Genomic DNA, 17831 nt, shown 5'->3' on the forward strand with positions numbered 1-17831 from the left:
CATCGTCAGGTGGAGGAGTACCGCCCTCCCAATCGTCAGGGAGTAGGAGTCGTTCAATCGTCGGGTGTCAGGGGGAGGAGGAGTCTCCCCCCACCCCCCAACCCACACATCGTCAGGTGGAGGAGTACCGCCCTCCCAATCGTCAGGGAGTAGGAGTCGTTCAATCGTCGGGTGTCAGGGGGAGGAGGAGGAGTCTCCCCCCCCCAACCCACACATCGTCAGGTGGAGGAGAACCCCCCCCATCCCAATCGTCAGGGAGTAGGAGTCGTTCAATCGTCGGGTGTCAGGGGGAGGAGTCTCCCCCCCCCCATTGTCAGGAGGAGTACCCCCCAGTCGTTGGGGAGTAGGAGTCGTCGTGTGTCGGAATTATGCCCCATTGCTGGTGTCAGTGGTAGGATTAGGGTCTTGCAACAGTGGGAAGATCAGTGCCCCAAGGGCAGGATAAAGGCAAAGGGCCGCAGTTTGGAGGCCACTGTTGTAAGACATTTTTGTACCTTCTGAAGCTTGACTGAAAAACTCCCAGAGACGGCATCTTGTTGCTTGAACATTGCTAGAACAATCCCACCCGTTACTGATCACCCCCCCCACCATCACAGGCACACACGTGTGGACCACCATATCCTCTGTCACAGCATTGCTGAGCTCACAGCTACTGCAAAAAGAGGAAAAAAGCCACAAATGTGAGAGGGTTTGAATTGTCTGGAAGCGTCTTAGCAACGTCCTAGCAACGAGGCAAGACGGAATGTCGTCATCTCCGGGAGATTTATGACCAGGTTTTGAGAGGTAGGTAAATGGCCTGCACCAGGGGTCTCCATACTTTTCAAGCAAAGGGCCAGTTTACTGTCTTTCAGACTTAACCACTTAACCCCCGGACCATATTGCTGCCCAAAGACCAGAGCACTTTTTGCGATTCGGGACTGCGTCGCTTTAACTGACAATTGCGCGGTCGTGCGACGTAGCTCCCAAACAAAATTGGCGCCTTTTTTTCCCACAAAATAGAGCTTTCTTTTGGTGGTATTTGATCGCCTCTGCGGTTTGTAGTTTTTGCGCTATAAACAAAAATAGAGAGACAATTTGGAAAAAAAATTATATTTTTTACTTTTTGCTATAATAAATATCCAACAAAAAAATATATAAAAAAAAATGTTTTCCTCAGTTTAGGCCGATACGTATTCTTCTACATATTTTTCGTAATAAGAAAAAAAAAAAAACGCAATAAGCGTTTATTGATTGGTTTGCGCAAAAGTTATAGCGTTTACAAAATAGGGGGTATTTTTATGGCATTTTTATTAATATATTTTTTTTACTAGTAATGGCGGCGACCAGCAATTTTTTTTCGGTATTGCGACATTATGGCGGACACTTCGGACACTTTTGACACATTTTTGGGACCATTGTCATTTTTATAGCGATCAGTGCTATAAAAATGCATTGATTACTATAAAAATGCCACTGGCAGTGAAGGGGTTAACACTAGGGGGCGGGGAAGGGGTTAAGTATGCCTGGGTGTGTTCTTACTGTGGGGGGGGGGGTGGCCTCACTAGGGGAAACACTGATCTTCTGTTCATACATTGTATGAACCGAAGATCAGCATTTCCCCCCCTGACAGGACCGGGATCACACACAGCTCCCGGTCCCCGCTCTGTAACGAGCGATCGCGTGTGCCCGGCGGCAATCGCACTAATGGATACCAATAGGCTGCACCCCACCTCTCCACCCTAAACAATAACCTCCTGCCCACCCTAGATTTGCTGAGATGAAGAAAAAAATAAAAAAAAACGGCCCAAAATAATCGGCAAAACATATATCGGCCATCAGCCGCCCCCGATTTCTAAATATCGGCATCGGCCAGAGAAAAAGCCATATCGGTCTACCTCCAATACTGAAGGCTCCATCTTAGCGCACAACTGTGCCATAACCGCCTTACGGAACACACTGGCGGGGGAAGCACTAGGACGGGCTGGGTGGGGTCAGTTGCTTCCTACCTTTTACCTGGGATTTTCGGTGAGCTTGGAGCGATGCCGGGTGAGGTAGGCTGAAGATTTCAACATGGCCGCTGGAGAAGGCGACCGCCAACAGTCCCAGTCTGGCCATCTGCGAGTCCTGTGGGAACACGTAGGGTTAAAGAGAGTCAACCCTGGGCAACAAGCGAGAATATGTACAGTATCTCACAAAAGTAAGTACACCCCTCACATTTTTGTAAATATTTTCTTCTATATTTTCATGTGACAACACTGAAGAAATGACACTTTGCTACAATGTTGTGTAGCGAGTGTACAGCTTGTATAACAGTGTAAATTTGCTGTCCCCTCAAAATAACTCAACACACAGCCATTGATGTCTAAACCGCTGGCAACAAAAGTGAGTACACCCCGAAGTGAAAATGTCCAAATTGGGCCCAATTGGCCATTTTCCCTCCCCGGTGTCATGTGACTCGTTAGTATTACAAGGTCTCAGGTGTGAATGGGGAGCAGGTGTGTTAAATTTGGTGTTATCGCTCTCACTCTCTCATACTGGTCACTGGAAGTTCAACATGGCACCTCATGGCAAAGAACTCTCTGAGGATCTGACATTTTTTTATTTTCTCTACATAAAGATGGCCTAGGCCAGTGATGGTGAACCTTGGCACTCCAGATGTTTTGGAACTACATTTCCCATGATGCTCATGTACTCTGCAGTGTAGCTGAGCATCATGGGAAATGTAGTTCCAAAACATCTGGGGTGCCAAGGTTCGCCATCACGGGCCTAGGCTATAAGAACATTGCCAAGACCCTGAAACTGAGCTGCAGCACGGTGGCCAAGACCATACAGCGGTCCACTCAGAACAGGCCTCGCCATGGTTGACCAAAGAGGTTGAGTACACATGCTCAGCATCATATCCAGAGGTTGTCTTTGGGAAATAGACGTATGAGTGCTGCCAGCATTGCTGCAGAGGTTGAAGGGGTGGGGAATCAGCCTGTCTGTGCTCAGACCATACGCCGCACACTGCATCAAATTGGTCTGCATGGCTGTCGTCCCAGAAGGAAGCCTCTTCTTTTTTTTTTTTTTTCTTTTTTCCACCTCAGCTTTTACCAAATTCTAGAGACCAGCTCATGAATCGATGCTTCTTACGTCTCTTATTTGCGGTTTGCATCATGAGTGGTATTTTTGCATAGCCAGAGTAAGGCAAAAGTAGCCGTAACTTCCATTAGGCTTCAAAATAATTTTTTATTTTTTTTTCCCCTCACTTATACAATATATTCACCGGTAATAAGTATAAGTATCGGCATCCGGCGAGGGGCTAGAATCTTATCCATGCTCTAATTGTTTCATGTCCCCTCTGGGATGACGACACTTCACTACCATATAAAGCAGAATATCCCCCCCCCCCTCCCCCTCCCCCCCCCCACGTGGCGCCCAGGGATCTTGTCTTTTTCCATCGCTGAAATGTCTGTGGAATTTTACCAAAAATGCGTATGATTTGAAAATAACAGTCTAAACGATCGGGCTTGGTTTCGAGGCCGCTTATACCCCATATCCTCAGAATCGAAGGAATTAGGGTACTCTTAGACTCTCTACATAACTCCCTGTTTTTTTGTACTCCTTCCATTTTTCCCATTTTTTCTTAAAGTCATTGCTTGTCTCTGAAAAACTTTCCTTAAGCTCTTCCAACCTATAAGTTTCCTCCACTGCGTCTATCCAGTTCCACAGGGATGGACCTTCCTTTTCCTGCCACCTTTTTGGTATGATTCTCTTCGCTGCATTTAACAGGTGTGGTAATAAGGACTGCTTATATTTTTTTATACCCTCTTGACTCCCGTGAAAGAGCACTACCCAGGGGTCTTTCTTTATCTCCTTACCCGTAATCTCTTTTATTTGACTTATTATTGTGTCCCAATAGATTTGGATTTTCGGGCAAGTCCACCAAATATGTGCCATTGTTCCTCTCTCCGGGCATCCCCGCCAACACTCAGCGGGCTGGTCAGTTCTAACCTTGTTAGCTTTATCAGGGGTAATGTACCAACCCGAAATGCATTTATAATTTGCCTCGGCTGTTCGTATATCTATTGCGGAGGAGTGTGTTAATTGCATAATCCTCAGAAAAGTGTTTGTCCCTCTCGTGATTTCTAGCTCCCTTTCCCATTTATGTATAAACGGTGCTTCATCCCGTGCTCCTATCTTAACCAGTATCCCATATAATTTAGTGATTGTGCCCTTGGAATTTTCCGATTGACATAACTTCTCGAGTGGTGTCAGCTCCGCCCCCGTCCGTAGAGGATGGGGGAGATGCCGCACAAAATGATGCAGCTGGGAGTAATGCCACCTATCGAGATTCCAATATTCTGTTCTAGCTTTCAATTCTTCGTATGTCATTATCTCTCCATCTTTTGTGATATCTCCTAGGTGTACCGTGTTATTCCTAATCCAGTTACCACCTATTTTTTTTTCCCCAGGTGCAAAATAAGCGTTATCTTTTAAAATCATTAGTGGAGAATTGAATTCCCTATTTAAAAGTGTCTGAGTTCTGTCCCACATTCGTAGGGTGTCCCGTGTTATATCAAAAGATTTGTGGCCCAGTGCTCTATATTGTGCAGGGATCCAAATAATATTATTCAATTGTGACCTAGCTTGTGCCTTTTCAATTTGCACCCATCTTTTACCTTTCCTGTCCCGTGCCCATTCCACCGCACGAGATAGAACCGCCGCTTTGTAATAGCTTTTAATGTCAGGCACTGATAGACCGCCCAGTGACTTTCCCTGTTTTAGGATAGAGAGTGATATTCTATGCTTTTTGTTTTTCCAAACATAATTCATTAAAAGGGTATTGAGAATTCTCAGAAATTGCTGAGGCAGGGCAATGGGGATTAGTAAAAATTTATATAGTATTTTAGGGACCACCACCATCTTCAACATATTAATGCGCCCAATCCACGATATAGGTTTGTTTACCGTTCTTTTTAATTCATTTTTGATCTCGTTTAGTAAAGGGACGTAATTTATTTTATATATCTTCTGTACCGTGTTAGCCAGTTTAATACCAAGATATTTTATTTCTTTGCTCCATGGGAAGGCACATATTTCTTTCACCCGGTTTTCCTCACTTTTGTTTAGGTTTATGTTCAAAATTTCGGATTTAGTTACGTTAATTTTGAAGTTTGAAATATTGCCGTATTGTTGCAGGATCTTAGAAAGCTTAGGGATGGATTTACTCGGGTTAGTTAAATAAAATAAAATATCGTCGGCAAAAGCCGACAATTTGTGTTCCTCCTCTTCGACTCTGACCCCGCTGATCTCTGGGTCATTTCGGATCATGGACAATAGAGGCTCTAGGGATAGGATGAAGAGCAGGGGAGACAAAGGGCATCCTTGTCTTGTCCCATTTTTCATCTCAAACGCCTCCGATAGCGTACCGTTGATTTTAATTCTAGCCGTGGGATGATGGTAGAGTGTATTAATCCAACGGGATAACCTGTTGCCTATACCCATGATTGTAAGTGTCTCCATCATAAGCCCCCAGTCTACCCTGTCGAATGCTTTTTCGGCATCTACCGACAGGAATAGACCTGGGGGCGCATTCATCCTTATGTTCTGAAGCAGGAGAATTGCTCTTATACTATTGTCTTTACCCTCTCTATTGGGGACAAATCCGACCTGGTCGGGGTGCACCAAATAATGCATAACCCCTTTCAGACGCTCAGCCAGAACTTTGGCAAAGAGCTTAATGTCCGTATTTAGCAAGGATATTGGTCTGTATCCCGAACAGAGTGAGCAATCTTTCCCTTCTTTCAAAATTAATGCCACCGATGCTGCTAACGCTTCCCTGCTAGTTTCGTATTCTGAACCTAGGCCGTTGAAATATTTACATATCCTTGGTATTAGAATCTTACTGAATCTCTTATAATACCAGACAGAGAACCCGTCGGGGCCAGGGCTTTTCCCCACTGTCGTGTTTTTCAAGACATTTTTAATTTCTTCTTCGGTTATGGGACGATCCATGTTAACTCGATCAAACTCCTCTAATCTAGGAAGTCCCGCTTTTGCAAGAAAATCGCGTATTTTGGCCTCCTTTTCCCCTTTTTGCAGCCCTGACTGCTTTATTGTGTATAATTCCTCGTAATAATTCTTAAAGGTATCTGCGATTTCTCTAGTCGTATAGACCAGGTTCCCCTCTTTTCTTTTAATTTTTCCGATGAAATTTCTAGTTTTCTTTTTTTGGGCCATTCTGGCCAAATGCTTACTGGGTTTATTACCCCAAAGATACCTCTCTCTGGCTATGCAGTTAAGTTTTTTCCTCGCTTCTAGGTCCATGATCTCCTTGAGCGCGTCTCTTTTTATGATTAGGTTGTAATAAGTCTCTTTTAGTCCCTGTTCTTTGTGTTTACGTTCTAAGCTTGCTATGTCTTTGGTCAGGGTCTCAGCCTTCCTTTTTCTCTCATTTTTTTCCCTGGCACTCTCAGCAATTAATATCCCTCTAATGTACACTTTATGTGTCTCCCAGAGAGTTGCGCTTGATATCCCCTCAGTATCATTTATGATAAAAAATTGTTTGAGCTCCGCTTCCACCCTACTCGCCACCTCTTCGTCTCGAATCAGATTGTCGTTTAATAGCCACCTCGGCCGTTCACGCTTTTGTAGGGATGTTTTAATCTTCATGGTGATTGGGGCATGATCTGAGATAGTCATAATTCCAATGTCCATCTCAGTAATCAAGTCCAATAGCCTATGATCTACCAGTATGTGGTCTATTCTGGTATACGTTCCGTGTGGAGGAGAAAAAAACGTGTAATCATGTGTGTTTGGGTGGAGTACCCTCCAGGCGTCCACTAAGTGACTATCATGAATCTTGTGTTTAATTTTTTGTAATTGCGCGTTCGTTGTCTCCTTCACCCGGGACGTACTGTCTTTCTTTCGGATTCATGACGAAATTAAGGTCCCCCATCAGGATTATATACCCCTCGGCAAAATTTTCCAATTTGCCCAGGATTCTACTTAAATATTGGGTTGGGTGTACGTTCGGGGCGTAAATATTTGCAAGGGTATAGACAGTGTTTCCCAGTTTTCCTTTTAAGAATAAAAATCTACCTTCCGGGTCTGTCAGCCTTGCCTCCAGGGTAAACCCAATCCCTCTAGCGAAACCAATAGCTACACCCCTAGCGCGTTTGGAAATGGCGTCCCCGTAGAACCAGGTAGGATACATAGGAGAATACAACTTTACATTAGAATCCAGAGTCAAATGGGATTCCTGTATAAAAACTACATCAGCTCTGTATTGTTCAATCTCGTCCAAAATCTTCAGTCTTTTAGTTATTGAGTTCAAGCCCTTTACGTTATAAGATAAATATTTTACTTCTGCCATTTCAAATCCCTACGTCATTTCGCTAAGCTAAGCTTTCTGACAGATCCACTGGGAGCCACGTTCACTATCCCACCCCATTTTTGGAAGAGGAGAGTCACCTCTCTCTCTCCAAACCTCCCCTCCCACTCCCTCCCTCCCCCCTTCCCCTGCCCCTGACGAGGCCCAAACATCGCCTCTGAACCGCAGGGATCCTCCCACCCCACTATCCGTCGGTTCTCGTGTAATGAGGTGAAGCTACCCAACGCCTCCTCTCTCATTCACCCCCAAGGACAAGTCCTTGGGAGTTGATCTTATATGAGTGAGGATTCGGACCTGCCCTCACCGCCCCCCCCGATCACCCCACCCCCCCCAACCCCCCTTGTCCGCTACCAGACCCGACTCTCTATACCACCCAAAAAGACTACTCCACCCATCCGGGCAGTTCCACGATGGGCATATCCAATTTACCACAAAAGCCTGGTACATCTTCTGGGAATATCAGTTTTGCTGATACCCCATCTTTGTATCCAATCAAGCATGCCGGGAACCCCCATTGATATTTGATGTTAGACAAACGCATCTGTTCTAGTAAAGGTTTGAGATGCCTTCTTCTGGCCAGAGTTTCCCATGCTAGGTCAGTGAAAATCTGTATCTCCACCCCGTCAAAACACAGGGGAGGTTTCCTTCTCAATTTAGACCAAATCTCAGCTTTGTCTTCAAAATATCTAAACCTTACTATTATGTCCCTAGGCCATTTGCCCTCACCCTCCCTGGTTCTTCCTATACGGTGAACCCGTTCTATTTTAAGGGGTTCCTCTGAGCCATTGTCCAACAGGGGTAGAAACAGATCATTAAGAATTTTCCTCAAATCTTCACCTTTCTCCTCTTTAATGAATCGAATTCTTAAATTTTGCCTTCTATTGCGATTTTCTTGGTCTTCTAACCGATATTGTAATAGTCTCTGATTTTGTTTCATTGTGTGGAATTGGTCTTTTAGTTGGTTTAATTCCAGTTCCTGTTGTACCATTTTTGTCTCAGCTTTTTCTACCCGCTCCAAAATATAGGTTAAGTCTGATCTTAACGTACCTATGTCTTCTCTTATCACCATTTCCAGCCTCTTTAACATCCCCTCCAGTTCTACCTTAGTGGGTAGGTGCGTGTCTGTTCTTAATTCGTCTATTTGGCTGACTTCGTGTTCGCCTTCAGTTGACGTGTCGGCAGCTGGGTTAACCACCCCCCCGGCTACCTTTTTCGATGTCCCAGCCTTTTCGTTTTTTTTTGTTAAACCTGGACTTTTAGTGCTCCCATCTGGGGTCATGTAGTGTCTTATGGTACTTGTAGGGGGGTTATCCTTAGAGATTTTTGGGGCGGAGCCCCTTGTTGACCTGTTCATATTGTGTTTTTTAATACCTCTGATACGTTTCCCCAGTTTGAAAATACGGGGAGATCCCCCCTCCTTTTTCTCTTTCTCTCCCTCTATACACGGTTTAATATCCGTTAGAGGCTGTCAGCTCTGTCTGGAAGCTTTCTGGACTGGTATCGCCGGTCGGGGTAGGTAAGGCCCTTAGAGAGCGGCCGTCCAATATTTTTTGCCTGTGGACCCAAGCACTGCCCCCTAGAGACCCGTAAGCAAACAACAATTAATAGAGGCAAGTGCTGTGGAGCAGGGGTATCTCATGCATTTCCACCCCTCTCTCTCTTAGGTTTTATCAAAACAATCTGGCAAACTAAGTAACGTTGTATATTTGCCTCAACCCTGAGGTATCGGCAATGCACCTTTTAACATTGATACACTCCCGGGTTGAAAATGCTTGAGTGACAAATTGCTGTGGTTAGAGTATATCAGAGATGTTTATGGGCTTATACGTGGATACGGGTATTCAAGTGCCCTTAAATGGTTTAAGCACGCAGGAACAACCTCAATTTCTCACACTCTCCCCTCTCACTGCGTTCTCGCCTTGTTATCCATCCATCCGTCTCTGTTACGCTGCGCACCAAGTTAAAGAGTTTATATACAGTGGCCTAGGGTGAATAAGGTATGTCTCATGGAATCGAGCGTTCCCGCAAGTAGTCCAACCCTGTCACACTGCAATTTATCTGGAAGAAACGCGATGCATCTCGAGGTACTAATGCCTCTTGAATAGATCAGCGCATAAGTACATTGAAAGGGGCCAGACAGCAGGTCCCGAGGTGTGCTTCACCTGGCAATACCGCCCGTCACTGTACGTGCACCGTCAGCAATTATAACAAAGTGTCCTGTAATCAACTAGCCATTCATGTGGTGGAGGAATTTAAGTAGAGGTGAATTGTAACTTAGCTTAGTGGATTTTCAGCTAAATGCTGAGGTTGTTGGGAGGTTGTTTTGATACAAAGCTATCACATATGACATTCCGTCAGGAAGAACAAGAAACCATGGTAAGCGGTGGAATACAAAAGTTCTTACCCATCCCTCAGTTTCCAGGTTGTTCACATTAGTTAGTTTGCCTGTACAAGCGACTTCCACGGAACAGTATATGAGCAAGCATAAATATTACCTGAGTGCTGTTTAGAGCCTATGGAAGCCGGGAGAGGGATCGGGATCCGTGGGGGGCCGAGATCCAGGAGTACCCACCAGGCGGCACCGCGGCAAGCAGCTCCTATTCCTTCCTCCTTGCGCCGCTCGGTCTGTCACCTCCTTCGGAGGGCGGAGGGGAGGGGGGACCTCCATTAAGCGGCGGGAGAGAGCGGCTGTACGGAGCGATCGATCGGCGGTCTAGTGGCTCAGCAGTCTCACACCCTGCGTCGTAGCCGCCATCGCCGATGCACCCTCGGATCTTCCGGCCTCCTCCATCCCCCGTCACCTGGTTAGGTCCGTGTCACGGGCTGCTCCTCCCTCGGCGTGCGTGCCTCACGTGCACCACGTCATCCCTGGATATTCGACATCCAGGAAGCCTCTTCTAAAGATGATGCACAAGAAAGCCTGCAAACAGTTTACTGAAGACAAGCAGACTAAGGACATGGATTCCTGGAACCATGTCTTGTGGTCTGATGAGACCAAGATAAACGTATTTGGTGTCAGATGGTGTCAGGCGTGTGCGGCGGCAACCAGGTGAGGAGAACAAAGACTCCAAAGTGTCCTGCCTACAGTCAGGCATGGTGGTGGGAGTGTCATGGTCTGGGGTTCCATGAGTGCTGCCGGCACTGGGGGGCTACAGATCATTGAGGGAACCATGAATGCCAACATGTACTGTGACATACTGAAGCAGAGCATGATCCCCCCCCTTCAGAGACTGGGCCGCAGGGTAGTATTCCAACATGATAACAACCCCAAACACACCTCCAAGATGACCACTCCCTTCCTAAAGAAGCTGAGGGTAAAGGTGATGGACTGGCCAAGCATGTCTCCAGACCTAAACCCTATTGATCATCTGTGGGACATCCTCAAAACGGAAGGTGGAGGAGCGCAAGGTCTCTAACATCCACCAGCTCTGTGATGTCATCATGGAGGAGGGGAAGAGGACTCCAGTGGCAACCTGTGAAGCTCTGGTGACCTCCATGCCCAAGAGGGTTAAGGCCGTGCTGGAAAAGAATGGTGGCCACACAAAATATTGACACTTTGGGCCCAATTTGGACATTTTCACTTAGGGGTGTATTCACTTTTGTTGCCAGCGGTTTAGACATTAATGGCTGTGTGTACTTTGAGGGGACAGCAAACTTACACTGTTATACAAGCTGTACACTCACTACACAACATTGTAGCAAAGTGTAATTTCTTCAGTGTTGTCACATGAAAAAATAGAAGAAAATATTTACAAAAATGTGAGGGGTGTACTTACTTTTGTGAGATACTGTATGACCAATGCTTGTCATTACCTCCTGACATACTCTTTTTGGCACTGCAAGATGCTTGTGCTTTACTGCTCGTCCAACTTGCTGAAAACCATGCACTCCTTGTGTGGCCAATACCAGCAGCAGGGAGGACAAGCTACTCAAAACACAGAGCTCCCTCTAGTGAAGAATCTCAGAATCCCTACATTAACAGAGCTCCCTCTAGAGGAGAACCCAAAGGGCCAGATTCACAAAGAGATACGACGGTGTATCTACAGATACACCATCGTATCTCTGACTTACACTGGTCCTATCTATGCGCCTGATTCATAGAATCAGTTACGCATAGATAGGGCTTAGATCTGACAGTGTTACACTGTCGGATCTTTTTTTCAATTTAAAAATGGCGCCGGGGGCGTTCCCGCTGATTTACCTTGAATAATATGTAAATCAGCGAGATACGCAAATTCACGAACGTACGCGGACCCGACCCGTCGTAAGAAGACCCAGTCTTCTTACGACGTTTCCATAGCGGCGTACCCGTCGTATACTTACCCCTGCTTTCATCAGGCGCAGCCAATGTTAAGTATAGCCGGCGTTCCCGCGTCGAATTTGAATTTTCTAACGTTGTTTGCGTACGCCGATTCACAAACACGTGCGTCGCAAGTAACGCTCACGTCGAAACCACTGACGTCCTAGTGACGTCAGTGGGAGCAATGCACGCCGGGAAATTCCCCGGACGGCGCATGCGCATTTAAATCGGCGCGGGAACGCGCCTGATTTAAATAGTACACTCCCCCTAGCCGCGGAATTTGAATTCCGCCGGGGGATTTAGGATCCGCCGCCGCAAGTTTGGAGGTAAGTGGTTTGTGAATAACCCACATGCCTCTCAAACTTGCGGGAGCGGATCTTAAATCACGTAGATCGAGCGGATCTATAGATCCGCTGATCTACATGAATCTGGCCCAAAATCTCTAAATATTAAAGCGGTGGTTCCCCCTTAAAAACAACTTTTTTTTATTCCACTGGCCCCCCACATTACAATCGAATTAAGGCTATTATTTTTTTTTTGCTGCTGTACATACCTTGATACAGCATCTTCACCTGTGCATCCGGGTTGCGAGTCCCGCGGGAGTGGGCGTTCCTCACATGTGTTTGATTGACATTTTTCCCAAAAACGAGCTCCCCCCTGTCGCGTAAGCTGCGTCACGGTTGGCGAAAGGAGCCGAACGGCGAGTCGGCGATATACTGCGCATGCGCATCGCCGTTCGGCTCCTTTCGCCAATCGTGACGCGGCTTACGCGACGGGGGGAGAGCTCGTTTTTGGGAAAAATGTCAATCAAACACATGTGAGGAACGCCCACTCCCGCGGGACTCGCAACCCGGATGCACGGGTGAAGATGCTGTATCAAGGTATGTACAGCAGCCAAAAAAAAATAAGAGCCTTAACTCGATTGTAATGTGGGGGGCCAGTGGAATAAAAAAAAGTTGTTTTTAAGGGGGAACCACCGCTTTAAATACAGAGGGTGGTCCCCTTACTTTCGGTCTGACACCCATTCAATAAACAGGAAGTGGGTTGGGAGGGGAGTTCCCTCACTTCCTGCTCTGTCCGACACCAATTAAATAGACAGAAGTGGGTTGGGAGGGGTTTCCCCTCACGCAATAAATAGGAGTGGAACCTTCTTCAAACCATCTTCGGTCTATTTATTGTGTTTTGGAGCAGGAAGTGAGGGAAACACCTCCCCACCCACTTCCTGTCCATTTCTTCGGTGTTGGACAGAGTAAAAAAATTAGAAAACCTTCTTCAAACCACCTCCTGACACCAATTAAATGAACAGTGCAGGAAGTGCTGGAACCACCGCCCCCCTGATAAATAGAAAGGGGTTAGGTGAAAGTTCCCTCACCTTCTACTAGGTCTTGCATCCAATAGACAGGAAGTGAGGGAAAATCTCCTAAAAAAAGAAAAATGTACACAGACGAGGGTTCTAACCCTTCCACTTTTTAAAACTTTTGGCTTTAATGAGAAGAAGGGCACCCTCAAGGTATGGGATTGGTTTATTTTTTACCCTATTTTCCTGCACCTTAATAAGAAGACCCCCCCCCCCCCAAATACCTGTAACACCCCACCCATGTGACTGCTCTAGACTCACCTTCCTGGGGGCAGACGGGAGCTCCCACCCTCCACTGCAGCAGAACTTCATGTCCCAGATGCAGCCTTCATCCACCGCCAACCCATAAGAGAAAGACGCCGGGGACTCGCAGCTGAGGAGCCAATCAGAATGAACAGAGGTCACGTCAAATGGAATACAGCCATGGCAGAGGTCACAGTACTGCAGAAAATATGAGGAGGTGGACTTCTTTATACTCCACACCTACCAATCACATATCCCCTTTCAGGACTCCATACTGCGTTACAATAAAGCTTACCATACACTGTACAATCTATACAATCAATCATGTACTGCAAGGGCCTACCTGATCTGATACTGAATAGATGGGTTGTAACTTTACCCTTCTAAAATACCACTTTGGCAAATGTTAGATTGAATAGGCTTAAATATCGTGAGCTTTGGATGATGCATTTATTCCACAAGGCTCCTCACCCGTCGCCAGATCGATGGATGATGTCTCTACTCAAGGCTCCGCCCCTCATCGCAATGTCATTGGATGAGGCCTCTATTCAAAAAGACTTCCCCCCCGTTAAAGGAATATGCCTCTATTCAACGTCTTCCTCCAGTCTCCATCTCATTGGATGAAGTTTCTATTCAACGTCTTCCTCCAGTCTCCATGTCCTTGGATGAAGTTTCTATTCAACGTCTTCCTCCAGTCTCCACGTCATTGGATGAAGTTTCTATTCAACGTCTTCCTCCAGTCCCCATGTCATTGGATGAAGTTTCTATTCAACGTCTTCCTCCAGTCTCCACGTCATTGGATGAAGTTTCTATTCAACGTCTTCCTCCAGTCTCCACGTCATTGGATGAAGTTTCTATTCAACGTCTTCCTCCAGTCTCCATGTCATTGGATGAAGTTTCTATTCAACGTCTTCCTCCAGTCTCCATGTCATTGGATGAGGCCTCTATTCAACATCTTCCTCCAGTCTCCATGTCATTGGATGAAGTTTCTATTCAACGTCTTCCTCCAGTCTCCATGTCATTGGATGAGGCCTCTATTCAACATCTTCCTCCAGTCTCCATGTCATTGGACGAAGTTTCTATTCAACGTCTTCCTCCAGTCTCCATGTCATTGGATGAGGCCTCTATTCAACATCTTCCTCCAGTCTCCATGTCATTGGATGAAGTTTCTATTCAACGTCTTCCTCCAGTCTCCATGTCATTGGATGAGGCCTCTATTCAACATCTTCCTCCAGTCTCCATGTCATTGGATGAAGTTTCTATTCAACGTCTTCCTCCAGTCTCCATGTCATTGGATGAGGCCTCTATTCAACATCTTCCTCCAGTCTCCATGTCATTGGATGAAGTGTCTATTCAACGTCTTCCTCCAGTCTCCATGTCATTGGATGAGGCCTCTATTCAACAAGGCTCCAGGCTTGGGAAATTGGTTAACACAAAAGTTTAGTTACGAAAACCTTCTGCCTTTACAGCCACTTTCACAATAGTCCGCCCAGCAAATATAAAAGAAGCATTCAGCATTCATTGAGAATACAGTAATGGGTTGGTAAACCTGATCCACTCATCACCAGCTCTAATAAATGAGCTGTAGTACAAACTATGTTTTTTTTTTCACCCCTGCAGCAGAAAAAACATTTGGTGGGGCTGCTGGGTAAAATAGCTGATGTACAAAATATTCAGGGACATGTAGTGACAGACAGATGTCAGGGTCAAATCATATGAACACTCACCAGCTCTCCAAATTCAGGGCTCCCAGGCTCCAGATCTGGAGCAGTGCCGGTCGGTTGTGAGTCACATGCAGGCTATGCCGGTCATCCATCCCTCGGTGACAATACACAGCCACGTACTGACTGGCCCCGGAGCCAGCCAGGGTTGGGCACCATTCCATGGACCACACAGGGCCCCCCACAAAGAAGGTGGAGTCCCAGCGCTCAGGGTGAGGGGGCAGAGACTGGAACCTGCACAGGAGAGGGAGCGGGGGAGAGAGAGAGAGAGAGAGAGAGAGAGAGAGAGAGAGAGACACAGACAAAGAGGGGAGAGAGAAGAGGGGAGAGAGAAGAGAGGTCACACAATTGCACAAAAATAAGCACCAATATTTGAATACACAAGGCATCCTTTTGTTATAAGATGGGGCACCCATGTGGATTACAGAATCCACTGCATGTCCCCATTTACTGGGATGAAGTGACACCTACAGGCATTATACACACACCTGCTAAGGACACAAGGCTCGGCCTCTTCTTTGATAGCTTCCCGTCTGATAGAGAATGGAGTAGAAGAGGACTGGAGAGGTAGGTAAGGCTCAGCCTCCCTGTACCGGAAAAAAACAAAAAGGACATTCAATTAAGGAAACAACATCTCAAATGACTGCCCCACACACACTTACAAATACAATGACACACACCGCCCCCTACCAAGAGGAGGGGAAGGAAGGAGGAAAGAGGAAAGAGGAAAGAGGAAAGAGGAAAGAGGAAAGAGGAAAGAGGGGGGAGGAAAGAGGAAAGAGGGGGGAGGAAAGAGGGGGGAGGAAAGAGGGGGGAGGAAAGAGGAAAGAGGGGGAGGGGGAAGGAAAGAGGGGGAGGGGGAAGGAAAGAGGGGGAGGAAAGAGGAAAGAGGGGGAGGAAAGAGGAAAGAGGGAGAGGAAAGAGGAGAGAGGAAAGAGGAAAGAGGGAGAGGAAAGAGGAAAGAGGGAGAGGAAAGAGGAAAGAGGGAGAGGAAAGAGGAAAGAGGGAGAGGAAAGAGGAAAGAGGAAAGAGGGAGAGGAAAGAGGGAGAGGAAAGAGGAAAGAGGGGGAGGAAAGAGGAAAGAGGGGGAGGGGGGAGGAAAGAGGAGAGAGGAAAGAGGAAAGAGGAGAGAGGAAAGAGGAGAGAGGAAAGAGGAAAGAGGAGAGAGGAAAGAGGGAGAGGAAAGAGGAAAGAGGAAAGAGGGAGAGGAAAGAGGAAAGAGGGGGAGGGGGGAGGAAAGAGGGGGAGGGGGGAGGAAAGAGGAGAGAGGAAAGAGGAGAGAGGAGAGAGGAAAGAGGAAAGAGGAAAGAGGGAGAGGAAAGAGGGAGAGGAAAGAGGAAAGAGGGAGAGGAAAGAGGGAGAGGGGGAGAGGAAAGAGGAAAGAGGGGGAGAGAAGAGGAAGAGGGGGAAGGGAAGAGGAAGAGGGGGAAGGGAAGAGGAAGAGGGGGAAGGAAAGAGGAAGAGGGGGAAGGAAAGAGGAAGAGGGGAAAGGAAAGAGGAAGAGGGGAAAGGAAAGAGGAAGAGGGGAAAGAGGAAGAGGGGGAAGGGAAGAGGGAGAGGAAAGAGGGAGAGGAAAGAGGGAGAGGAAAGAGGAAGAGGAAAGAGGAAAGAGGAAGAGGAAAGAGGAAGAGGGGGGGAAGGAAAGAGGAAGAGGGGGGAAGGAAAGAGGGGGAAGGGAAGAGGGGGAAGGGAAGAGGGGGAAGGGAAGAGGGGGAAGGGAAGAGGAAAGAGGGGGAGGAAAGAGGAAAGAGGGAGAGGAAAGAGGGAGAGGAAAGAGGGAGAGGAAAGAGGAAGAGGGGGAAGGAAAGAGTAAGAGGGGGAAGGGAAGAGGAAGAGGGGGAAGGGAAGAGGAAGAGGGGGAAGGGAAGAGGAAGAGGGGGAAGGGAAGAGGAAGAGGGGGAGGAAAGAAGAGGGGGAGGAAAGAAGGAGGGAGGAGGCTGGGGTCACAGTCACATGGTACTCACTGGCAGGACAGGAAGTGCCAGTTGTCTTTACGCGGGATCCAATCAGGGAACTCCCATTCTGAGTGGTAGACATTCCGGCTGTGGAGAAGAGATGAGAAGAAAGTGCTGTGTCATGGATAAAAAAATATATATATATCTTTGGCACAAAGGAGACGTTACGAACTAAAAGTCATTGATATAAAATACCATATATTCCAGCATGCAGTCACCCAGCTGACTCATTCCATGGCTCACATTTCTTATCCTCAGCAGACCCCTCCCCAACTTCTTCAGGACCATTTCCCCTTTTCTGAAACTCTAAACCAGGGATCCTCAAACTCCGGCCCTCCAGCTGTTGCTGAACTACACATCCCATGAGGCATTGTAAAACTCATTCACAGACATGACTGGGCATGTTGCATGTAATTTTATTTTTTTTGGGGGGGGGGGGGGGGGCTTCAATATGAGTGGGACTTCCTGACCCACTTCCTCCTTCCGCCCAGGGACCGCCTAGGCGGCGACTCCCTCCAGGCGATCTCCTGGGACACATGACAGGTCCCAGGAGATCGCTTGTCTACTCAGGGAGTTCAGCGCCGCTGAAAGCCGTCACGGCCGGGTGCCCACAGAGTGAATGGAGGCGGAGGGGGACGAGGAGCGGCGCTCCCGGCGTCCACATCGCTAGACCGTGGTGCAGGTAAGTGTCTGTTTGTAGCTGTTGACTTTTAACCACTTCCAGACCGCCGCATGTATATGTACGTCGGCAGAATGACACGTACAGGCACATTGGCGTACCTGTACGTCCCTGCCTAGACGTGGGTCGGCTACATGCGGCGGTCGGATTCCCGCGGGGAGCGATCCGTGACGACGGCGCGGCTATTCGTTTATAGCCGCTCCGTCGCGATCGCTCCCCGGA

At 47.3% G+C, this 17831-nt stretch overlaps 1 protein-coding gene across 1 annotated transcript in view; it reads right to left on the reverse strand.

The window, feature by feature from the left end:
• Window positions 1-17831, reverse strand: part of GTF3C2 (general transcription factor IIIC subunit 2) — an 80040-nt gene that overhangs the window by 25991 nt on the left and 36218 nt on the right. The window contains 5 exon segments of the mRNA XM_040347592.1: window positions 1986-2103; window positions 13273-13384; window positions 14982-15209; window positions 15464-15562; window positions 16940-17017. Of these exon segments, the coding sequence (XP_040203526.1) occupies window positions 1986-2103; window positions 13273-13384; window positions 14982-15209; window positions 15464-15562; window positions 16940-17017 (635 nt within the window).

Source organism: Rana temporaria, chromosome 4, assembly GCF_905171775.1.
Source record: "Rana temporaria chromosome 4, aRanTem1.1, whole genome shotgun sequence".
NCBI classification, from domain to species: domain Eukaryota; kingdom Metazoa; phylum Chordata; class Amphibia; order Anura; family Ranidae; genus Rana; species Rana temporaria.